Genomic DNA, 26,033 nt, shown 5'->3' on the forward strand with positions numbered 1-26,033 from the left:
TACAGAGGGTGGTGCGGACGGCCCAGCGCATCACTGGGGGTGAGCTCCCAGCCATCCAGGACATAGATGCCAGGCGGTGTCTGAGAAAGGTCATAAAAATTGCCAAAAACTCCAGACACCTGAGACATGGACTGTTCTCCATGCTCCCGTTCGGCAGACAGTACCGGTGCATCAATGCTCAGACTATCAGACTTCTAAACACCTTCTATCCCCTGGCCATAAGACAGTTAAATGGTTAACAACTACTGCTCCCCCTCACACCTACCCTGCTGCTAAAATGAGTATTGATTAGATGCATTACTACCACTCCGCTGCTGTTCATTGATTATTGATTGCCATTACCATTAGTGTCTATCTATTTATCCTGCTACTGGTCACTACCCACTGGGCACACACTGGTTGAATCAATATTGTTTCCACATAATTTCAATTACATTTCGTTGATCCACTGTGGAATAGACATTGAATTGATGTCTCTACTTAGTGGGTATTACCAAAGAGTTTCTAAACCCAGAGCCGCAACATTTCGAGACTTCCAGGAATGCTTGCTAAGCAGACCAGGCTGGAGATCACAGATATAATAATGAGACAGATATTCAGGATGTATAAATGTGAAGCATCTGCCTGGCGTTTCCACAAGCCCAGTGGACTGCAGTGGGAGAAGATGGAACAAGATGGATTTTGGCCGACATTCTGCTAATTTTCTCATCAATGATACATTTGATCTCAATATAGTTTTCTGTTCCCAAAACTAGAATTACATTTTTTTATTTTACCTTTATTTAACTAGGCAAGTCAGATAAGAACAAATTATTATTTACAATGACGGCCTACTCCGGCAAAACCCAGACAACACTGGGCCAATTGTGCACTGCCCTATGGGACTCCCAATCACGGCTTGGCTTGTTCTGCCCTCTATGACTCAATTGTTCCCATTTTAAAAATAAAATAATAATACAATTATTTGTTCCCATTTGAAACTCCTGTGGTCTATCTTGGTTTAGTTATAAAGGTCTTTGCCGGGGTTTGGGGTTAGAGAAGTCAATGAGAGAAGTGAAACATTCTTCCGTAGTTGTTCATTTTCTCAAAATCTGAAGGCACAATCTAGACTCGAGCCAATGTCTTAAGTAGTTGAACATGTTACTCTAACCTCTTGAAAGTGACAAACTGACTTGTTTTAATTTTCGTCAAAAACAACTTTATATTGAAGGCGTAACTTTCATTTGACGGCCTGCACATGCGCATAACGGTCCGAGACGACCGTTAGACCCGATGACGCGTTTCTGCGCATGAGCTTAGCCAGCCAACATCGCCAAGACATCGCTTACAAGCGTGATCTGGGATTTCTATTGGAGAAGCAGTTTCTGCCTACTTTCGTAGTGTACTGCCTTTGGTAATACCAAATATATATTTTTATAACTAACAAGATAGAAGAGAGCCTGTCGTTTCCAATGGGGCAAATTAATCATAGTGGGCAGAACAAGCAATGCGGTTGGCAGAGCCAATCACGAGATAGCGAGATCCTATTGGCATCTTTTAGCAAATATTTTCATATATCCGTTAGTGAACACCTTCTCTGTGAATTGCGCGTGTGCAATAACTTGCACTTATTTTAAATAGCGCAATTTGTTTTAAACTCTGGCAAAGGGTAACGTCTACGAAACTTAGTCCACTCAGTTAGAAGCGTATTTTGTTATTGGAAACTGAAAACGGTATTGAGATCAAATGTTTAATCGATGAGAAAATTAGCAGAATGTCGGCCAAAACCCAAATCGCTCCATCTTCTCCCACTGCCTGCCACTGTGCTTCCTTTCATCACCATATTTGGTAGTGAGTGGAAACGCCAACCGGATGCTTCACATTTATACAGATGGTGAAATATCTGTGGTATTACTCCTCTTTACATGTATATATTACCTTAAGTATTTATATTGTAATGACCCGGCTGGGTCATTAAAGAGAAAAGAGACGGACTCTAGGTGTACAGGTTAGAACACAGGTTTATTCCTAAACTGGGCTATTGTTCAGGCCACAGCCCACGCCGCTAAATGCCGAACGTACACAATTATACATGTCGAGTTAAGGTCACTCTCATAGGAACAGATCAAGGCCCGAACAGAAGAGAGAGATATGAGACACTCATCCCTCTTTATGCATTTCCAAATCCCGCGGGATTACCCATCATACCCCCCCAACCTTTCCATCTGTCCTGACATATTTAACCCCTGCTAGTAGCCATGAGAACCATAACACACCCACAAACACAGAACACAATACCGGGTCGTTACAATATGTTCCTCCTACCAGTCACTTTTCAGCCCTGTTTAAATATATATCCGCCTATCACGCCTACACTGACACACACTTTGTTTTTCGTTTCTTTCCTTATTTTAAAAAAAGTGTTTGTTTTTACTTCTGGTTTGTCTGTCAACCTTAAAGTCAACCAAAACTATGGGGGTAATGATTCTGAGGAGAATTTTGGCAAATTGTAGGCACTATTTGATTATTGACATGCCCCGTACTTGCTAACGGTTGCCATGGCAATAGCTAATCATACGACTGGACGGCTAACTACTACTAGCTAGGTAAATAAACTAGCTTGCCTCTACAAAAGTTAAATTAACTTAATTGAGCTTGTTGATCATCCTGTAATGCATGCATTCTTATATATTTCAGTGATTGCTTGGTTTAGTATGATGAATGATGCGTTGTACAATATATTCACCAAATATTTTGGCTTGCATATTAGCTAGCTAACTTTAGCGAGCTGATGTTCTATTACATAAATTAGCTAGCTAACTAGCCGACAGAAATGTTACATGTCAGAAATGTTACATGTAGTCAAACTAGCTAGCTATAACAGTTATTCACATATGCATCCAATGAGTGTCTTAGGAATGTGATTAGCCCAAAGGCCGGCAGCAGGCGATATTGAGAAAGATGATTACATCAATGTCTGGTCGATAGTTTTCACACATTCATTGCTCCCAAAGGGCCAGGGAATTAATTGGACCGTCATTGTATTTTACTGGAAGATTAGTTCATGACTCACATATTCTCTATTGTTTCTCCCTCTAGCCATCATGAGCATTGACAATCTGATTGCAAGATTACACTTTAATAATGGGCTGAAGGTTTACTAACCAACCAAAGGAGATAACAGCACATGTGTCTTCCTTAGAACCGGAAATTACTAACCTTAATTTAAGCCTAGATTGTGGTGATACTACTGTTAAAACAGAGACGCCGCACATTCTCTCCGAGTGTGTTGGACCTATGCACGTCACTGAATATGTCACATCGGACACCCTATATTTAAGCATAAGAAACTCAAAATATGTTGTGGATTGCATTTTGAAGAATACTAAGTTAAAAGTAGGTCAACCAGATGAATCTGATCCTCTCGTTTTCAAGAATAGTCTTTGTTATTCGGAGCTGACTTTATCCGCTAACTGTATCTTCCTGTTGTCTTTAAGAATTTGTATCTTGAAGGTAATGAAATATCCAGTCTTCCGGATACGCTGTTCACCAGTTTGTCAAACTCGGTGTGGTTAGATCTCTGAAATAATCAAATCACATCCTTTCCTGTGGAAATGATTCTGCACAGGTATTACAGGCTAGTTTGTATTGGCCTATCAGTCAAAATATTTGTCTGTAGATTGTGGATGTGCTGTGGATTCGAATGGATTCATTTATTAATTGGTTGATGCAAATGTCTGAAAATGTTAGAAAGGAATCGTATCACAGAGCTTCCACTGAAATTGGGTTAGTTGAACTTTGTCACCTTTGTCAGTTTTTTCCCGTTGTCCTTTAAACAAGAACATCACTGCATTGCATCAACAGTCTTCACTGACTGTGACAGTATTTTGGGATATGTCCCTCTCAGGATGCTTGGACTTAATTTCCTTTACTTGAAGAGTGGGTTGTGAGTGTGACATGATGTTTTTCCCCAGCTTATTCTTCAGTAACCCATCTTCAGGTATTTCTGACCTATGTGTTTGTATTTCTCAGGTAACGTGTTTACTCTCAAGGCCCTGAGTCTGAGGCATTGCCCCATCACATTTCCACCTCGAGGTTGTGCAGCAGGGCCTCCACTGCATCGGTTAGCGTGCAGAACTCTCTTCCAGGTGAACGATAACGATAACTGTAGTGTCACCTGATGAAGTTGGACAATGCGACGGCAAGGGGTTTGTGTGGTCTGCACCCTTCTGAACACGTCCACCGCCGTCTGGTATTATGCATAAGAAAAGAAGGCTGGCCACCAAAATAGCTCCTTGCCCGGGTTCCACTTCAGCGGTGTGACTCTATTTCCTTTTTAGACGGCGCGTGCAGCAGGCAGACTTTTGCAGCTCTACACATTCATATGATCGATAACCCATGTGCTTCTAACAGAGGCACTTTGTCATCAACCACTGGCTAGTAGTGCCTATGGCTAATCAGCATGACTAGCCAAGTCACCCCACAGCAGAAAGCCTACACCTAGAACAAAGGTGCCTTGTTGTATCTTTATATATTCATGTTATTAAAAAAGAGGTTCAAGGCTCACCGTCTCTGGAAAAGTCATTTAATCTTGATGGATATTATTTTGTCACTACCGGGGCAATATGCTGGCATTCAGATCATGTCATACCAGATTTCATCATGTTATTTCATGGATGAGAGGACATGCTTACTATAGGCTCATTACAGTTTTGTCTTTTCATCGGGTATTCACAGCAACCATTTTACACTGTGAAATGTTTATTTCAGCATTGATGCAAAGGATCCACCTTGGTCGAGTCAAAATGAGAAGAGGACAATTGTTGCATAATTGTTTGCATAGGAAGTGACTGAAATGTATTATTTTGCTGCCATAATAGTTTTCATGGAAAGTTCTTAATGTTTTGGTTGCAGACATGCCACCGGTGGAGAAGCTACAGTTGACAGAGGTTGTGAAGTCCAGTTTGGACCTCTGTGAAGAGGTGGTATATGAAGACGAGTAGCAGAGGTTCAGAGAACCGAGGCAGAAGACGATCCAAATGGACAGAGCTGAGTTTGGCTATGGTCTCCCTCTTTCACGCCTCCCTAGAGCAGCAGAGGGCTGACACACCCCCTGCCCGTCATTAAAAGGTAATGTCAAAAAGGTTAATCGTCTCTTATGGGAGAAATGACAGGCGTCTGGTAACTGCAGATCTAGGGGGAGGACTCAGTAGTTTAGTGTCCTCTCCTGAACTGGTTAACCAGATTGACCACTATGTTCAGTGCAGTGGTCAGTATGGGTTACGAGGAAAGCAATGATAGGTGAAAGCAATATGTTGGATGCCTTCTCTGGGGAATGCAGTGAAGGAAAGGAGACAAGGAGAGGGAGCCATTCTAGACTAATAGGCTATAGAAATGGAAAATACAGCATGGACAGTGTAAGTATTTTTTTGACAGTCTTTGAGGAGAAGGCCTGGCGATAAATTTGCCCAGGCACTGCAGGGACACGGTCCTTCTGAGAGCAATAAAAATAAAACATTTTCTTTCGATTCATTTTTTATTTGTCAGAAAGAAAGAGATTACCAGTGGAAATATATTTCCAGAGCTCCCTCCGTTGGACATGCAGTACTGGAAGAGGTCAGAGGAGAGAAGACTGGCTGCAATGAACAAAGTAGGAAGTAAGTTATTACTGTTTGATTTTACAGATCCCAAGCAGAAGTATCTCACATCAGTATACCTCCTTTGACTCCCTACTGCTTTTGTGGCCTTTCAAATCATGTGAATTACATACAGCAGTTGAGGCTGGTGGAAGGAGCTATAGGAGGATGGGCTCATTGTTCCATTTACACCATTCCAGCCATTACAGAGTCAAACAAGTGGTTTCCATGTGTTTGATACCGTTCCATTTATTCCATTCCAGTCATTACAATGAGCCCGTCCTCCTACAGTTCTTCCCACCAGCCTACACTGACATACAGTATACTGACATACAGTATATAGTTGCCTGCCAACTATGCAATACCACGTGTGCGAGAACTTTAACTCTCCTTGCCGTTTCAGAAAGCAGGGGTGTATTGTGTCAAATTGGTGTTCGTTGAAATCCCAGAAAGGGAGGGATCAATATTATGTGCCGCAAAAAGCCAATGCCAATAAGGGGTAGGTAAAGAAATGCAGCAAGATCTAAGAGCAGCTTATCCTCAATCATAACCTAAACAAGATTCAAGTGACCTTAGATAAGTGTTTATAGGGTATTTGAATCCTCACTGTGCTTTGTATGGCCCCTGTCTTTCTTTGTCCCTTAGAGACCAAGAGCTCCTCAAGAAATGACGTACTCATGCTAGGACCATGCAGGAGAGGAACATCTTCGAGCACAAGCAAGAAAGGTGTGAGAGACATATGAGAGGGAGGTATGCCTGTTCTGTATGTCTGCTTTCACTACATTCTAATTTTGTAATCCACAATTTTTTTCACATACCTGAAGTGCACTTCTCAACCAGAAGAGGGCAACATAACACCAGCCTGAGGAAAGGGTTTCACAGTCATTGGAAAGAGAATTAGAAGAATGCTTTCAGTTCTGTTCTAAGGAAACTGTCTGAGAGAAGTGGACAGAAAGAGACTGACTTGAGTCCTTGTTTCCATTCTGGGTGAGCAGACGTTGGAAAAGATGGCTGTGCAGACACTAAGCTGAAGCTGTCCAGGTTGGAGATAGCGACAGGCCTAGCTAGTGATGAAGCACTGTGCCTCCAGTATGCAGTCAGTCATCCTGCAGTCAGATGTCGCCAGGGAGGCCCCCCCCACAGCAGGTAAACACACCATTCCACAAAACGCTAGCACACACACAGTCAGAAACATACAAACACAGCAGTAGACTAGTACATTAGCAAGTGTAACATCATGATGAACATTAGGTTCCACTCCCCCCACTTCAGTATGAATCACAACGTACCAGAACCAGGGTATAGTGATGCCCTGTCACTCAAAGCAACCCATTGCTGTATATACATATTTTTATACATAGAATTGTATTATTTTTCAAGCATAGGTTTAAAGCACAGCAATTCATTATAGAGGTATTGGAAACAGCAATTAAATACATTGTTTACAAAGTCCAAAACATAATTCCAGAGTGTTATTATTCTAGTACAAGACCAAAAAATATGTAGGTAGTTTGCGAATAATTCCCCACATTTTCTTCGGCATTCACTGGTTGTTTCTGGTCTTATGTTTACCATTTTGTCTGGAGTTAGAAAGTACCTACTAATAATTGTCCATAGATAATCTCTCCATATGGTTGGTGTGGTATGAGCATTCCTACAGACTGCCTCCCAAGTTTCATTTTCAATGTTCTCCCCAAGTTCAGATTCCCACTTGCACCTAGTTTGCAGAGTATTGTTCTGTGTCATGACAGCAATAGATTGGAATAGATTTGTTATTTGTTTTACTATTAGTTGCACTTTTCTGAGTATTGATTAGGTGTGTTTCTCTGGGAGAGGGCTCACTCTTCATTTTGACCCAGTTTGGGTGTTTCAGTAAATTGTCTCTTAGCTGTAAATAGCTAAATAAATCTGACTTGGGCAAATGGAAGTCTGAACTTAGTTCACCGAATGATTTAACCATAGCTGTATATCTAATATCTAACCTCTTCAGCAATGTGCCAGGATAGTAGTAGTACATCTGTGTCACTGCATGTCCTGTCATCTATCCTTAACTTACTATAAGCTCACAGTTTCAGTTATATATTGAAAATACCAGCTTTCTATAGAAATTAATGTATTTTCATGTACCGATGTCTCTATGTAGTGTTGCCGAAAGTGGTGGGGTCAAAACACTCAAACCCCTACCAAAGAGGATCCAGAGATAGAGATTGTTCCTGTACCAGAAACAACACGTGGAAGCCTGGTATGTTGTAGCTAACAGGTCTACTCAATGTCTATCGATAGTTACACTGTTGCAATAACCCACTGGGCACACACTGGTTGATTCAACATTGTTTCCACAGCGTTTCAACAGAATTACGTTGAACCAAGGTGGAATAGACATTCCATTGACTTCTGTGCCCAGTGGGCAGCTACTAACAGTAGCCACCAACAGAACCAATGGCAGATATTCCAAAGATGTTCAGAGACATCTAGTGGAAAGAGGGTGCCTGTACAGCCATCTCTTTTGTTCATAGCATATATTTTGTCCCCTCTGTGAAATACTTTTGTTCAGCTGATTGTTTTAATGAATTAAACCCCAGTATTTTACACCCCAGTATTTTACATGCTAAGACGATAATGATAACCACATATAGTGGTACATAACTAAGGTAATCTTTAGTTTGTGGATTGGTAGTTCATTTGACCCTTGACCATTGTGATCTTAGGGTGGCCAGAGACAGGGAGTTGGAGCAGCGTATCAGGAGCCATGTTCAGGTGATGAAAGAGGCCCAGGGGCACTGGCCATTGTGTTTTTATTTAAATTTTTTGCTTCCGTTTCAGGCCAAGAGGTTACAGTCAGAACTCGCTGAGAGACATCGAGTATTGATTCATTGTGTTTACTGGGGAGAACTCTGCTATGACAAGTGAACGTATTTTTGAGTGTGTAGCCCTACTGCCATTTTGAATTGTTGTTTAAAAAATTAAATTAACTTACATTGCATGTAAAAATAGAAGTACAGGAGAAAGTAGAATGGAATTATAGCACTCTACAAACACAGTTTCCTCATTCACAATGGTATCCAATACCCATTCATCAATAAACATTTCATATTCTTAATTTACCACCATGAAGTGTTCTTAATTTACACACAGTATGGTGTAATACCCTGCTCCTCTATGTCTCTCTCTCTCACACACACACACACACACACGTGGGCCCCTGCAGCTCACTAGGACTGTATGCGCCTGATCTCCGTGGCCGACGTAAGACATTCAAGCGTGTTAACCTTCGCAAGGCTGCCGGCCCAGACGGCATCCCAAGCCGCATCTTCAGAGAATTTGCAGACCAGCTGGCTGGAGTGTTTACGGACATATTCAATCTCTCCATATCACAGTCTTTTGTCCCCACTTACTTCAAGATGTCCACCATTGTTCCTGTCCCGAAGAAAGTGAAGGTAACTGAAGTAAATGACTATCGCCCCATATCATTCACTTCTGTCATCATAAAATCATTTGGGAGGCTAGTTAAGAACCATATCATCTCAGGTAGGCAACAACGCCTCCGCCCCGCTGATCCTCAAAGTGGGGGCCCCACAGGGGTGTATGCTCAGCCTCCTCCTGTACTCACTATTCACCCATGACTGCGTGGCTGCGCACGTCTCCCAACTCAATCATCAAGTTTGCTGACGACACAACAGTGGTAGGCCTGATTACCAACAACAATGAGACAGCCAACGGAGTAGGTGAGAGCCCTGGCGTAGTGGTGCTAGGAAAATAACCTCTCCCTCAAAGTCAACAAAACTAAGGAGCTGATTGTGGACAACAGGAGACAGCAGAGAGAGCACGCCCCATCCACATCGACGGGGCCGTGTAGAGGGTCAAAAGCTTCAACTTCCTCGGCGTGCACATCACTGAGGACCTGAAATGGACCCTTGACACTGACACAGTTGTGAAGAAGGCGCAACATCGCCCTTTTAACCTCTGGAGGCTGAAGAAATTTGGCTTGGCCCCTAAGACCCTCAAAAACGTCAACAGATGCACCATTGAGAGCATTCTGTCGCGCTGTATCACCACCTGGTATGGCAACTGCACCGCTCACAACCTCAAGGCTCTCCAGAGGGTGGTGCGGTTAGCCCAATGCATCACCAACGCATCACCGGGTGCACACTGCCTGCCCTCCAGGATATCTACAGCACCCGGAGTCACAGGAATGCCAAGAAGATCATCAAGGACCTCAGCCAACCGAGCTACAGCCTGTTCAACCTGCTACATTTAGCACAGTGTTTTACAACTCCAGTCTTCGAGTAAAAACATTGTTCCCTTTCAGTCAGTCAACTTCAGTACAACATACTATGGGGAGTCGCACTCTTGCAACTTCGGTTGAAGGATCTACAATCACGCCTGATGAGAAATCCGTGTGCAGCCATGGTCCTCCAATTCCACAGGTGATAAGTGTGAGGCTTGTATTTATTCCTTAAATTATTACGCTGTTCACTTCAGTGTGAACGATTCAAACTATTAAAACAAGCAATTTGAAAACGAGACTGGCTTACATTGTGCCAACTAAACTGTCCCATAGTGGTAGAGCATGCTCACCCCTGGACGTTGCATGCTCACCCCCTGGACGTTGCACACTCAACCCCTAAAGTTTGAACTTGTTTCTAATCACAAACAATTGGTTATTCTTCAATTTGCTGGTGCAATGAGTAAGATGGCTAAACTGGGTTCGGGGTCGAGATCATGCCCCCAGTCATGCGGTTTCTCTAAGATATGATCTATGTGTAGTTTGTCTCGTGTAGTTTGTCTGGCTTGGAGCACACTCAGGTGGCCCTCGCTCGAACCAGTCAGTGTGTGCATTGCCATGTACTGCGTACAAACTCCCTGGAAAGATTGGAATTACCGATGGCGACTTTCCTTTCCCGGATGCCGGTACCTTGGCTGGGACCGAGGTGCAGGAAGCGGAGATGGATTGGGTGGTCAGAGCAAATGTCTTGTCTGCCTATGTCTTGTCTGCCTGGGCGTGGGGTATGCGGTAGCTGCCTGCGCCCAACTCAGCTCCTGTGCACTCTGTCGCTGGTTACGGAAGGCTAGAGTGGAAGGCCAGGTTTGGTGGGTACCCCCCGCCGCTTCGGTCAAACATCTCTTGCCTATCTTCCCAGACTTGTTGATGAAGGATCTGGTCCCACCTTGGTGTTCCGTTTCTACGTGATCTTTCAAGACCAGGCTAGCTAAATGAGCGCTGCATAGTATGCTACTGTAACCGATGTGAAATGGCTTGCTAGTTAGCAGTGGTGCGCGCTAATAGCTTTTCAATCGGTGACGTCACTCGCTCTGAGACCTTGAAGTAGTTGTTCCCCTTGTTCTGCAAGGGCCGCGGCTTCTGTGGCACGATGGTTCGTGGGTGTCAGTTGTTGATGTGTGCAGAGAGTCCCTGGTTTAAGCCCAGGTAGGGGCGAGGAGAGGGACGAAAGCTATACTGTTACACTAGCCAAGTTGGCTAACTCGCTGAGGTGAGCTAACTATTCCTGCCTCCCCAAGGTGGAGTTGCTGGGGTCTCTTGTTTAGTATACGTAGCATTAAGTAGCTTGGTTATTCTAAACGGGCCATGCTGCGGTCCAAGTGGCTAGCTTATGCTAAAAAGCTAGTGAAAATTCCAGTGAGTGAAACGTACTAGCTTTCCCCCGGTGCTTTGGCAACCTCATTCCTATTTTCAGTTCCTGGAGTTGGAGGGAGTGAAGGAAACAGGGTTTGTATGCATCTCTGAAGAAGAAGCAGTCCCCCAAGCACTTGGCTTAGTATAAGAGCGAGGGGCCTTGGCACGGGTCTGAGTGACCAGTACGCCCCTACCCAAAAACATTACTGTGACAACAGTGCCCCTACGTTTGGCAAACAGGGTATTATGTCACCCATTGCCAGAGCCCCCTGTGCCGGTTAAGGGGCCAGGCTTCATGCTGGCTATACAATCTCACGGAAGCACAACTTACAGTACCAGTCAAAAGTTTGGACACCTACTTATTCCAGGGTTTTTCTTAATTTTTATTATTTTCTACATAGTAGAATAATAGTGAAGACATCAAAACTATGAAATAACACATATGGAATCATGTAGTAACCAAGAAAGTGTTAAACACAAAGTAGCCACCCTTTGCCTTGATAACAGCTTTGCACACTGTTGTGGAAAAGATTAAATCAAATACTACTCAGATACTGGAGCTTGTGAATTCAATTAGACAAAGCCGAGCACCTCCATGGAAGTACTTGTCGTCTCATTTTTAGTGCTTGGCCTTTATACATTTTCACCTTTACATAACGTCATCACCCCATTAGCTTTGTTACATAGTCTCCATTCTCTTATTGGCTCAGATATTGGGGCATAGATTCTATTGGTGGCGTGACGTGCATACCATTTAGCTAATGTTCCTGTCCAAAGGTCTTTACAAGTTCAGACCTACATTATCAATGTATGCTTAACTTGTGTGCATGTCCAGTAGCCTTCACAAGATCAGATATGGCCCAGACCAGTCATGTCTTGTTAGTTTACCTTGCCTCATCTACACAGATTCTGCTTACGTTCTGTTCTTTACATGTCCAGTGGTCAATTCGATGTTGATCTAGCTTGGATACTCACATAGGTTTAGCCTTCATTCTGCTTACATATGTCTAATATTTAAGCTTGTATTGATTATTCTTTCTACTTCAAAGAGAACAGTATAAGTTACTGAAAATCATCCGATGATTGAAAAAAAATCTCCAACAACACTCTTAGCATTCTCTCAACCAGCTTCATGAGGTTGTCACCTGGAATGCATTTCAATGAACAGGTGTGACTTCTTAAAAGTTAATTTGTGGAATTTCTTTCCTTCTTAATGCGTTTGAGCCAATCAGTTGTGTTGTGACAAGGTAGGGTTGGTATGCAGAAGATAGCCCTATTTGGTAAAAATACCAAGTCCATATTATGACAAGAACAGCTCAAATAGGCAACGAGAAACGATAGTCCATCAGTACTTTAAGACATGGTCAGTCAATCTGGAAAAGTGAGGTCGCAAAAACCATCAAGCGCTATGATGAAACTGGATCTCATGAGGACCAAATAAATGCTTCACAGAGTTCAATTAACAGAGACATATCAACTGTTCACAGGATACTGGCTGAATCAGGCCTTCATGGTCCAATTGCTGCAAAGAAACCACTACTAAAGGACACCAATAATAAGAAGAGACTTGCTTGGGCCAAGAAACATGAGCAATGGACATTAGACCAATGGAAGTTTGTCCTTTGGTCTGATGAGTCCAAATTTGAGAATTTTGGTTCCAACCGCCGTGTCTTTGTATTCGGCGATGTCAGCCACACAGCAATGCAATCTTCATAGACAAACATTAGCAGTAGAATGGCCTTACTGAAGAGCTTGGTAACTTTCAACATGGCACCTTCATAGGATGCCACCTTTCCAACAAGTCAGTTAGGCAGAGTAGGTGAACGGATGAGCTCCGCATGTATGGTTCCCACTGTGAAGCATGGAGGAGGATGTGTGATGGTGTGGGGGTGCTTTGCTGGTGACACTGTCAGTGATTTATTTCGATTTCAAGGCACACTTAACCAGCATGGCTACCACAGCATTCTGCAGCGATACGCCATCATATCTGGTTTGTGCTTTGTGGGACTATCATTTGTTTTTCAAAAGGACAACGACCCAACACACCTCCATGCTGTGTAAGTGCTATTTCACAGGTCATCTGCATCAGATGACCTGGCCTCCACAATCACCCGACCTCAACCCAATTGAGATGGTTAGGGATGAGTTGGACCGCAGAGTGAAGGAAAAGCAGCCATCAAGTGCTCAGCATATGTGGGAACTCCTTCAAAACTGTTGGAAAAGCATTCCAGGTGAAGCTGGTTGAAAGAATGCCAAGGCAAAGGGTGGCTACTTTGAAGAATCTCAAATATAAATTATATTTTGATTTATTTAACACTTTTTTGGTTACTACATGATTCCATAAATGTTATTCATAGTTTGATGTCTTCACTATTATTCTACAATGTAGAAAATAGTAAAAATAAAGAAACCCTTGAATGAGTAGCTGTGTCCAAATTTTTGACTGGTAATGTATATACAAAAGTATGTGGACACCCCTTCAAATGAGTGGATTTGGCTACTTCAGCCACACCCGTTGCTGATGGGTATAAAAAAAAATGGATTTGGCGATGTCAGCCACACAGCCATGCAATCTTCATAGGCAAACATTAGCAGTAGAATGGCCTTACTGAAGAGCTTGAAACTTTCAACATGGCACCTTCATAGGATGCCACCTTTCCAACAAGTCAGTTAGGCAAATTTCTGTCCTGCTAGAGCTGCTCCGGTGAACTGTAAGTGATGTTATTGTGAAGTGGAAATGTCTAGGAGCAACAATGACTCAGCCACAAAGTGGTAGGCCACTCAAGTTCACAGAACGGGGCCGCCGAATGCTGAAGTGCGTAGCGCATAAAATCGTCTGTCATCGATTGCAACACTGCCTCTAGAAACAACGTCAGCACAAGAACTGTTCGTCAGGAGCTTCATGAAATGGGTTTCCATGGCCGAGCAGCTGCACACAAGCCTAAGATCACCATGCACAATGCCAAGCGTCAGATGGAGAGGTGTAAAGCTTGCTGCTAGTGGACTCTGGAGCAGTGGAAACGCGTTCTCTGGAGTGATGAATCACACTTACCCATCTGGCAGTCCGATGAATGAATCTGGGTTTGGTGGATCCCAGGAGAAGGCTACCTGCCCCAATGCATAGTGCCAACTGTAAAGTTTGGTGGAGGAGGAATAATGGTTTGGGCTAGCCCCCTTAGTTCCAGTGAAGGGAAATCTTTACGCTACAGCATACAATGACATTCTAGACGATTCTGTACCTCCAACTTTGTGGCAACAGTTTGGGGAAGGCCCTTTCCTGTTTCAGCATGACAATGCCCCCTGTGCACAAAGCGAGGTCCCTACAGAAATGGTTTGTCGAGAACTTGACTGGCCTCCAAAGAGCCCTGACTTCAACCCCATCGAACACCTTTGGGATGAATTGGAATGCTGACTGCGAGCCAGGCCTAATCGCCCAAAATCAGTGCCCGACCTCACTAATGCTCATGGCTGAATGGAAGCAAGTCCCTGCAGCAATGTTCCAACATCTAGTGGAAAGCCTTCCCAGAAGAGTGGAGACTGTTATTGCTGTGCTCGTTGAAAACATGAGATCAACGAAAATAATCTTATTGCAAAACCCATAGCCTATTGATTCAATTATGGTGGCTTCATGGAAATAACCACAATAAAATATGATTGTCTTTTAGACAAATTGAATTAGTCAAGTTGTCAGATGTTTTGACATCTTATGGGTGCACAATTTAACAACTGAATTTATATACATTTGAATATATTTTAACTACCAATTTGCTTCTGTGACAACATTACCAGTGCCCATCTACTGCTGGTGCTTATCTAGTCATTGTGCGCGTGTTAGTTACAGTATGTAACTAGTTAGCAAACTTTAGCAGACTATTTTTCTCTAGCAGTTAACGTTAGCTACTCTGGGTAAAGTTACCTGCAGTCAGATGCTAAATTACCTAGCTAGTAAACAAGGCAGGAACGCATAGCTAGCTGGTTGGCTAACTACACTACATGACCAAAAGTATGTGTACACCTGTTCGTTGAACATCTCGAAATCATGGGTAGTAATATGGAGTTGGTCCCCCCCTTTGCTGAGCGGTCACTTTTGGATAAAAGCGTCTGCTAAATGACTTTACCTAGTTAGAAAATATATATCTGCTAAATGGCATATAGTATGTATGTATCAAGGTGACATCTAGATGGTTATCAATATTAGTTATTTCTTGTGTATGCAGCTAACCTACCTGAAATAAAATCACGGGTCAGGAAAAAAATTGCCACGTAACTATTGCCGGCGACACTACCATGATACCTAGTAGGAAGGAGGCACTTCATGTCGGCAGGCACAACACCGGTCGACGGCTTATCGACTCGTTGTGCAGCCCAAACAGCCACGCAAAACGGTCTTGAGTGGCAACAATCTGCCCAATTAGCTGATTCGCTTTCCATACACCCACTGCTTTCGACACACCCAGTCGCCCATTTTCGGTTAAGAGTGTTGGGCCAGTAACGTAAAGGTCGCTGATTCGAATCCCCGAGCCGACTAAGTGAAAAATCTGTCGATCTGCGCTTGAGCAAGGCATTTAAACCTCATTTCTCCTGTAAATTGCTCTGGTGAGAGTGTCAGCTATATTACAAAAAATTTAAATCTTGCTCAGTCTACCTTTAAAGGAATCTCAATATGACTTGCCAGATACAGACACCCCATTAGAAGAAAAACTTGAAAACCAAACCCCATTACATTGTTGCCCAAAATTTTGAGGTACAAAAACAAAAACTGAACATAATTCATGATTGGTTTTATTTATTTTTTGTTCGTTTTGGAGTCAAAGATACGTTTCAGTATAGCTTTATAGCTTTTCAAACGGGGTTGTTTATATTTCAGTTTACTAAATAGTTTTTTCATAATTCGTTTTAGTTTCAGTTTTAGTTTACTATAATAATCTGTGTCCATACTGTCTATACACACCACTGTCTATACGCACCATATTTACTGCCTCTGACAATGATAGTTCTGATATTCCTCGTTCTTCTTCTTTTTTTGTTTTTAACTTATTCTAATACAATATTTGTGTATTAGAATTGTACTGTTTGTACTTTTGACACTGTTTGGCACTCCTGGAGCTTGAAACATGAGCATTTCGCTGCACCTGCTTTAACATCTGCTAATATGTGAACGTGACAAACAAACTTTGATTTGACACGACATGATATAGTATTTATAAAGTGCTTGTGTCCCAAAGAAAACAAACTCATTCTTCAAGTCAATCAGTGCCATATATAGTCTAATAGGTCACTGTATTTCAGGTGCCTGCATCTATAAAGAAGCTATACAGTGACTGATAATGTATACGCTATAGCCTAAATTACCTATTTCTTGGATACAGAGTACAGACAGACAGACAGACAGTAAAGATGGGGGTGATGCATGTAAACCAGGAAAGTTAAAGAGGGTAGCCTATATTTCATTGGGAATGGCACGATACAAATGTCCTTGAAGAGAAGATAATAGAAAAGATACAAATAAATACGAAAAAATCATGCATTCGTCATTCCAAGAAGGGTGGATGTATTGTCTGCAAACCAGCAGAGGAGACATGGCTTTTAGCTAGAGTATAGCTAATGATGAAATAGCTATATTTTCTGAATTGTGGCTACATTAGAGTTAATAAACTGAAATTGTATAATTTCAAGCAAGATAGAGAGGCAATTTAAAAAGATTTCTCTCCTCTGTTCTTCTTGTGTGATGTCATCAGTGGTAGAACTGTTGTAATTGACTATGTGGGGGTTGATCATTTCGTGCCCTGGTGTAGCCTCCCGTGCTCGAAAGTAGAAGGGAGTAGCATCTTTAACCGAGGCGATCGTGGCTCCCGCGGCCGCGATCGAGTACCGCCAAGCCGGATATCTCACGCCGGAAAATATGGAGGCTGTGGCCGACGAGCTGCGGGCCGGCTCTCAGATTCCTGTTACTATCGATCAAATAGTTAACGATACACTAGTGGTTACGCTAACCTATCAAGAAAGGAGCTACATGGGGATATTACTCGATTGCAACAAAAAGTAAGTATATTTTTTTCGAATAATTTGATACATTTATCACAACGTAATTATCTAGCTAACGTTAACTGGCTAAACTAGCTAGGTAGCTACATGGGCCTTCATACAAAAGACTCCAAGGGGGTTTAGCTAGCTAGTTAGCCAGCAAACGTTAACTATCTGTTTTGCTCACTTTTACAGCCAACATATATTAATAGCATATAAACACTTGTATCATTACTATGAAACTTGGATAAAGCCAAAAACCCCGTGAAAGTAACATGGGATGGGCATTTCAAGAACAATTATGTTTACGTGGGTACCACACAGGGGTTAGTTATACATATATTTGTGGGTACCTTCATACCTCATTGTTAGCTTAGCTATCAAGCTAGTTTACTGTTGTCTAGATTTAGACTGGCTACAATGTATCCAACTATGGCAGGCCTTGCTGAAACACCCTTTCTCATATTACACTTTTGTATATGCATTCTCATCGATCTACCTACATAATGTTTTCATAGCTAGGCCTGTGTAAGGTGATGGGCATCACACCATTAATAATTTAGCCGACTTCTGGTGCTTTTACTGTAGGCCTAGGTTGAAACTCACAAAGTCATAGAATTATACCCTTTTATAATGATACAATTAAGTATATCTTTTTTTATAAGTGATTCACCTGAAACTCAAAATAAGAGATTATACTGCTTTTAAAGATGGCACTCGTTGAGTTACCAAGGTTACAGACACCAGTAAAACTAGGCTATAAGCCTACTTTGTGCTTGACAAAGGGTGAACTAGAGTAGACAATGTTGGCTAGAAATCACATTTAGGCCTATGTATAGGGTGTTAACAATGGGTAGCCTAAGGTATAACATTTTCTATGAATGATTGGTATTAATATGGGGCATGCAGTGTGTCACACCAGGACTCTAGTCACATGTTCTGGCGTTGTTGCACTAGTACAGTGCAGTGAGTGCACCTTTTATATTTTACTGGGTTTATTTGTTTTTACTCTTAATGGTTTTTCCTGTCAGTAGGCCTACATGTTCATGTGATCGATCACTCCAAATGCCCTGAGATTCACCTTCCCCGGTGGCTTTAACAAAGAACAGTGGTTTGGCATACAGGCCTATTTTGCCTTGTCGTGTCAAAATGTGAGTTCTTCTTCCGTTTCAGGTTCATAAAAATGCATTTCCCTTCATTGTGTCTCTAGTTTCCATGTCGGTGACTTTTTTAGCAGGATCTCTTTATTTGGTTATGATGTATACAAGATTAAATGGCAAGTGTTTGAGTCATGGCCGGTTAACCGCTATGACCTTGTACACAGCCTAGGCCAGGACTCTACCTCCTGTGTCAATCATTGCGACGGCTGAGATTTTGTTGCTCAATAAGGGCCTTTTTAAAGGTCTCCCCCAAAGCACAGGAAACAGGCCTCGCTGAGCCGCTTTATTGAAAGGTGCCAATAGCTGCTCATGGGGAAACGCCTTTCGGGCTTCCTAAATGTGCTTTAATTAATATTCTCATAACATACAAGCTCCGAGCACACACTTATATGAAAACAAGGGAATCCCCTGGCTCTCTTGGTCCCGAGTGATTCATGGGATTGTTTTTGTTCAGTCAGATGGAGTGGAGGGGGGCTCCTGGGTTTCCTGTAGTCTCTTTGTCTGCTGTCTCTGACAGCAGAATACAGCCATGTTGTTGCTGCTGTCAGCTACCTTTCAAAGGGCTCCTTCGAGAATCCCGGCTTGGACGCGTTACATCTGCAGGTCCACTGGAATGGAAAGGAACATGTGAATTTACAGGGAAAAAACACACTCCAGCTCTTTCAGTTTGTAGCACACGGCTGGAGGGAAGGCTATAGGCTGCTAGACAACGACCTGCTTGATGGCTGTCTCCCAACCCCCAATCCAGTAGAAAGTGCAATGTTCTAACAAAGGAAAATCTTTTTGGCGTTGCCTTTTTTATAGTATTGAAGTAATTGGGATATGAACTACACTGATTAGGAAAATGGAAGTGGGTTTTGTAAATTAGCTTGTTCACAGCATTAACATCTGTTGTAAAGTAGCAATTAGCATCTGTTGTCTGATTTGTGTCTTCTGTACAAACTGAAGTGTTGCAACCATAAGGGCTTTCATAAGTGCTCCGACAGGGTCAAAGGAGTGCATCTGTTGCGCATAGATTCTGTTGAGTTAATGTTTTTGAACAGGAACTCGGTGAGGAGTTGACATTCCTGCTTTATTTCACAATGTGAATGTTGAGTGCAAACAATTTGACTTCATCATGATTGGATGCAAACACTCAGAAGCTACAAAACATACTAAAGTATTTATTTTCACTGTTTTCTTATAGGACTGGGCTTTTCTGCCTACCAGATGTCACAACAAAGCCAGTGAAATGCCCTGCATTCAAACCTGGTTGTGAAATCCCTGACGTCCCGACAGAGGAGACAGTTACTAAACCTCCCAGCCAGGCTTCACATCATAAACCAAAGGATGAAAACACACTCCCTGAAAATGATCCACCAGGTGCCCATCTCCCTGCCCCTCTGCCCACACCAGTGCCTGCCGGGCAGGCTCCATACCCTCCTTATTTTGAAGGTGCTCCCTTCCCTCCACCCATATGGGTCCGCCACAGCTATGGTCAATGGGTACCTCAGCCACCACCGCGAACAATCAAGAGGAAGAAGAGGCGGACCCGAGAGCCCGGGCAGATGACCATAAGCACCATCAGACTCCGCCCCCGGCAGGTGTTGTGCGAGAAGTGTAAGAACACGCTGAACAGTGACGAAGACAGTAAAGACGGGATGCCCACCACCAAGACGTCTAGGAAAGAGAACGCGCCATACAGCGACGAGGGGTCCGTCAAGTTGGCCAGGAAAGAGGACGCAGACGCCACCAAGGATAGCAACAAGAGACGGGAGAATGGCCCCACTGGCTACGACGGCAAGCGGCTCCGGAAGGACAAAAGGGATGACGATCCAAAGTTCCCTGCAATAGACATCATTCCCCACAGCCCAGTCATCAAGATTTCGTACAGCACTCCACAAGCCAAGGTTGAGGTCATGAAGATCCCAGCTCGGGTCCACGGCTCCGTCAAGCCCTTCTGCCCCAAGCAGCTGATGCAGAACGGCCTGAGAGACCACCAGGGCAAAGTGCCTGAGCCCACCACCCTAACCCAGACTCAGGAGCAGCGCCACATCCTGGACGCCACCAGGACGGGCCTGACTGTGTCCATTCCCAAACTCAAGCTCCCCAGGCCCCTAACGGCCGGCCTGGACCTCCCCTCCCCACAGATCCGCGTGACGACCCTGGGGGACGGAGAGGACAGCCTGACGGTGTACGAGGCGGAGCTGGTAGAGGGGTCGAAGAAGAAAGGCCCCAGGATGCCAGTCCCTGGTCCCCTGTCCCACTCGGAGGACTCTGAGGAGAAGACTCCCATGGAGCTGTGGTCGGGGAGCTCTGGAGAGGAGGCCGACCGAGGCCACAGTGACCTCACGCTGCTCATCAACTTCCGCAAGAAGAAGGCGGACTCCTCCAGTCTGTCCGTGTGCAGCACCGATAGCCTGGACGAATCAAAATCCTTCACCTCAGACGGCACGCCCCCGGAGCTGTGCGACCTGGCTCCCGGAGAGCACATCTCCTCTGTGTCTTCCTCGTCGCTCTCGCGAGACGACAGCAAGACTGTGCCGCCACTCACCGTGCGCCTGCACACGCGCAGCATGACCAAGTGTGTGACGGAGGAGGGCCATGCGGTGGCCGTGGGAGACGTGGTGTGGGGGAAGATCCATGGGTTCCCCTGGTGGCCGGCGAGGGTGCTCAGCATCAGCGGCAGCCGCAAAGAGGAGTCCGTTAACTACGAAGCCCAGTGGCCAGAGGCTAAGGTGGCCTGGTTTGGCTCACCCACTACCTCCCAGCTCTCCGTTGCCAAACTCTCTCCCTTCCGGGAGTTTTTCAGGTCGCGGTTCAACCGCAAGAAGAAAGGGATGTACCGACGAGCCATTGTGGAAGCTGCCAAGGCCGTGGGCCACATGAGCCCCGAGATCACCTCTTTACTCACCTCTCACTGCGAAACGTAGGTGAGTCCACAACACTCAGACAATTTGAGTTTGTTCACTAAATACACAGTAGCCCGGTACCTTGGATTAATGCTACATGCTGGGCAATGGTTTGGGCTCTGAGCTCATTCAAATCTTCACGCAGAATACATCCTCTCTTGTGAATGCCTAAACTAAGTTGTAGCTCACTTTACCCTTGTATGGTAAAATAATCTTAATTGTATGATTTTGGTTGACTGAACCCAGGGACTTATGATTTGGTCTCAGTCTGCCTAGCAATAGTTGTCATAAAACATTAGGCCTGATCATATAGATCGAAAGCACAAGCCCTTGTTCCCTTGGTATTCTTTTGTTGATAGGTCTGTGGAATCAGACCCCATGTAGCCAAGCACCAGGCTGTTCACTTACACCTAGGTTAAATATTGTCTTAGGGTGATATGAAACTGCCAGACAGCTCCCAGGGCCACTGTTTGCTGTGGTGAAGGCCCAGTAGCCATGTGAAGGTACACCTGTACTGAACTATGTTCATAATGCACACCAGACTCTTTTGAGAATGCCATTCTTTCTCTAACTCATAAATAGTTTTGCCACGTCAGCTGTCCAGAGATCTGGCTGTAAAGTGTCTGAAATACATTGTTCATTACTTGAGACTCCTTACATTTTCGACACCCAAAAGTACTCGTTACATTTTGAATGCTTAGCAGGACACTGCCTCTGTTCTGGCGGACTCACTAAACACAACTGCTTCATTTGTAAATTATGTCTGTGAGTGTTGGAGCGTGCCCCTGGCTATCGAAAATACATTTTTTTTAAACAAGAAAATCGAGACTGGTTTGCTTAATATAAGGATATGATTTATACTTTTACTTTTGATACTTAAGTACATTTAATACCAAATACTTTTACTCAAGTAGTATTTTACTTGGTGGCTTTTACTTGAGTCATTTTCTTTTAAGGTATCTTTATTTTTACTCAAGTATGAAAATTGGGCGCTTTTTCCACCGCTGCTCGAGAGTGACTTCTGAAAGGGCTCAGTTAGAAATGTTCCATATCTTGAATGGTCAAGTGAGAATCCATCTTTTCTGTAAACATGCATAACTCTTCCAGTGCAAAGTCTAGGCCTCTAGTTAAAATGTCCCTCCATTGGAAACCATACTACCATTATTTGCCTAATCATTATTTGCTCTCTCTCCCATCTGTCTCTCTCTCTCTGTAGAGTCTGAAGACTGAAGAATAGTCTCCTTTCAAAGGCTTCGCGGAAATCTGACTCCCCAGGAGAGTAAGGAAGCGTGTGCAGTTGCTAGGGTCACTATTTATACAGCGCTCCCCCCTCCCCTCCCACATGGCTGGAGGAAAATGGCCACCCAGGTGGAGTGTTGTTGACTGGATAAGGGAGCAAGAAATGCCAGTTTGAGGCATCTCATGGACTACAAGGAACAATTCTTCAATCATTTTTATTTTCAACCATATCAGTAGAAACTGAATAGCAACACACTACACATCAGAATGTATTTATTATCTGTAACCATTTTATTATCCATAACGATTTAAGTTTACCTTTCTACAACTCCTTAAGATCTCCATACTGCTGCTTTTGTGAACGTCCTCTCGACCGATTGGTCGTGAAGTGGTTCAACGACAACCAGTCAGAGGGCCTCGTCAGGTCTGCTGAACAGACCCAGTGCCATCCTCATTGGAAGCCCACCCACTTTTTTTCCCGAACAGACCAGGAAATGTATATCTGCATTTCTGGTGGAAAGTCTTACACTAAGTTTTTTACTTTCCAAATATGAGAATGTGAAACTGTTCCATCTAGAGATAGTACTGTAGTTTCTTCTATTATACAGTGATTCATCCTTGTAGCCTTCTTCAGCAGTGCTAGTTGGATATGTCGACGTAATGTTATTTATACTTTTTTCAAATTTGTCTCTTCCATTTTTTGTTTGAATACCTTTAGAAGTGTGGTATGTATCGGTCGTTGTTGAGAGATCCCAAAGTTCATTTCTACTCACTTTCATTATTTAATGTGTCATGTAAAGAAAAAGCACTTTATCTGTACCTTGGTGGCCTGCTGTAAGCTCATTGTCCTTTCACTAACTGGAGTTACAGCACTGCCAGGCAGCGGGAGTTCATATCCCGGTTGACTATCCATGGCTTTGGAGAATAGTTTTTTTAATTTAAGTTTTGGGACACCAGAGATTGAATCTTTTCAGGAGCGGTTGTGTACACTGTATTCTTGCATTTTTGTCTCGGGTGTGTATTTGTACGTTCTTTCAACTCACCCCAGTTCCATCAACTGTTTCCACTAGAGAAAATTGTCAAATGTCAAACCCTATCCGTCAATTAAAGCTTTATATTCACCTGAAAATGCAGTAAGAATACTGTGAATTCAACTCTTTGAGTGTGCTGGTGAAGGGCGGGGGAGATGGGTGGCTACTCTGTATGCTCAATACTGGTTGCAGATTGCAGTCCGGAGAGGGAGAGACTGCAGGATTCACCTTTATTGACCTTGGAGTTGAAAGCAGCACTGTTGGAAAGTAGGGGGAAGGGAGGGACCGCAGGAACCATGGGTTGTTCAGTAGGCACTAAACAGAAGAAAATGGGCAAGGACTACCTGGACTTGTCCAATAGAAATAGCTTATTTTAGTTTTCTGTTGCAAGCCCTAATGAACACTACCCAGAGCTCCTGTTGCATTTGTGTTCCATTTTGAGTCCCTTTGGTTTTGATTGACTCTTCCGGAAGAATGGGGAAGGAGAGTGCCTAGCTCCCCCTTTCACCTGGTTTATGATTAAGATGGAAGCAGATGTCAGGAAATTCCTGTATTTGATGAGCTACATGGCTGTCTGCTGTTGCCCACATTGGTCAATGTTATTGGCTATTTTCATTTTTTTATTTTATTTTTTACATGTACATAAAATAAAATATACAGGCAATATGTGCGCTGGCTGGTTTGTGTATATTTCAATGTACTTCTATTAATTTTGACTAACTTGATGTAGTTTAGCTCTCACCTGTGTGTCAGCACCACTACTGTGATACAAGTCTGGTCCAGCCAGGTTTACCTTTATGTAACTTTATGCAACCATTCACCACCTCACTTAACTCAGTTAAGTGAAGCACTGTCTGTTACCTAGTGTAACGCAACTACTCGTCCTCCACTAGCCACACTGGTCATATGATAGCCATCCTCTCCTTATTATCACAGTGATTTGCTACCAGCTGACTTTGTAAATGGTGGAACTGTTCAACTCAATTGCATTTTCAGTAGAAAACTAACTGCTAATCGAATTGAAATCTGAACTCTCATCCACCCTAAAAAAAAAAGTCAAACTTCTTCCTCGCTGCCCCCAATTTAACCCCCGCTTACATTCACTGAGTTGGTATTAGCGTGCTGCTGTGTTGCGCTACTCTCCCCAGCCTCCTGGATGGCTCTCATTCATTTGAAGTCATGTCAGTGTTGATTTATTTGACCCCTGCCTGCTGTGCGTTGGGCGTTCATGAGCCGCCAGAACAGCTTCAGTGCGCCTTGGCATAGATTCTACAAGTGTCTAGAACACAATTGGAGGGATGTGACACCATTCTTCCATGAGAAAGTCCATCATTTGGTGTTTTGTTGTCGGTGGTGGAAAACACTGAGGCGCCACTCCAGATTCTCCCAAATGTGTTCAATTGGGTTGAGATCTGGTGACTGAGACAGTCATGGCATATGGTTTACATCGTTTTCATGCTCATCAAACAATTGAACACTCGTGCCCTGTGGATAGAAATGATTAATTATAGGTTGAAGGTGATCACTCAAAATGGTTGTGTATTGGTGTTACTTGCCCTCTAAGGGGTTGAGTGGCCCTACAGTACCAGTCCACAAAGTTTGGACACACCAACTCATTCAAGGGTTTTTCTTTGTTTTGACTATTTTCTACATTGTAAAATAATAGTGAAGACATCACAACTATGAAATAACACATGGAATCATGTAGTAACCAAAAAAGTGTTAAATCAGAATGTATTTTATATTTGAGATTCTTCAAAGTAGCCACCCTTTGCCTTCATGACAGCTTTGCACCCTCTTGGCATTCTATCAACCAGCTTCATGAGGTAGTCACTTGGAATGCATTTAAATTAACAGGAGTGCCATGTAAAAAGGGAATTTGTAGAATTTCTTTCCTTAATGCCTTTGAACCAATAATTTGTATTGTGACAAGGTAAGGGTGGTATACAGAAGAAGGCCTATTTGGTAAAAGACTAAGTCCATATTATGGCAAGAACAACTCAAATAAGCAAAGAGAAACGACAGTCCATTATTTTAAGACATGAAGGTCAGTCAATCTGGAAAATTTCAAGAACTTTGAAAGTTGCACATATACAAAAGTGCAGTCGCAAAAAACATAATGCGCTATGATGAAACTGGCAGAAGACCAAGAGTTACCTCTGCTGCAGAGGATAAGTTTATTAGAGTTACCAGTCTCATTAATTGCAGACCAAATAAATGCTTCACAGAGTTAAAGTATCAGACACATCTCAACATCAACTGTTCAGAGGAGATTGCGTGAATCAGGCCTAATCAAATACTACTAAAAGACACCAATAATAAGAAGAGACTTGCTTGGGCCAAGAAACACGAGCAATGGACATTAGACCGGTGGAAATCTGTCCGGTCTGAAGAGTCCAAATTGGAGATTTTTGGTTCCGACCTCCGTGTCTTTGCGA

The 26,033-nt window shown here is 43.3% G+C and overlaps 1 protein-coding gene across 13 annotated transcripts; it reads left to right on the forward strand.

Annotated features, from left to right (window-relative positions):
- The first annotated feature begins 1,292 nt into the window (after nucleotides 1–1,292).
- Nucleotides 1,293–24,263, forward strand: LOC129853036 (PWWP domain-containing protein 2B-like). Of its 13 annotated transcripts, none has more exons than XR_008759073.1 (7): nucleotides 1,412–2,585; nucleotides 4,012–5,109; nucleotides 5,527–6,114; nucleotides 6,261–6,365; nucleotides 6,611–6,761; nucleotides 7,759–7,857; nucleotides 8,439–8,719. XR_008759073.1 is itself a non-coding variant. In XM_055918684.1 (3 exons), exons 1-3 carry the CDS (start codon nucleotides 17,153–17,155, stop codon nucleotides 22,546–22,548), a joined length of 1,869 nt encoding a protein of 622 aa, XP_055774659.1. In that variant the 5' UTR covers nucleotides 16,559–17,152; the 3' UTR covers nucleotides 22,549–24,263. The 13 variants fall into 13 exon arrangements, 2 of the variants coding, with proteins under 2 accessions (XP_055774659.1, XP_055774668.1); XR_008759072.1 differs by having other exon boundaries at nucleotides 1,413–2,585; nucleotides 5,527–5,636; nucleotides 6,019–6,365; XR_008759078.1 differs by having other exon boundaries at nucleotides 1,413–2,585; nucleotides 5,527–5,629.
- The last annotated feature ends 1,770 nt before the right edge of the window (nucleotides 24,264–26,033 follow it).

The sequence above is a fragment of the Salvelinus fontinalis genome, chromosome 1 (assembly GCF_029448725.1).
Source record: "Salvelinus fontinalis isolate EN_2023a chromosome 1, ASM2944872v1, whole genome shotgun sequence".
Lineage (NCBI taxonomy): Eukaryota > Metazoa > Chordata > Actinopteri > Salmoniformes > Salmonidae > Salvelinus > Salvelinus fontinalis.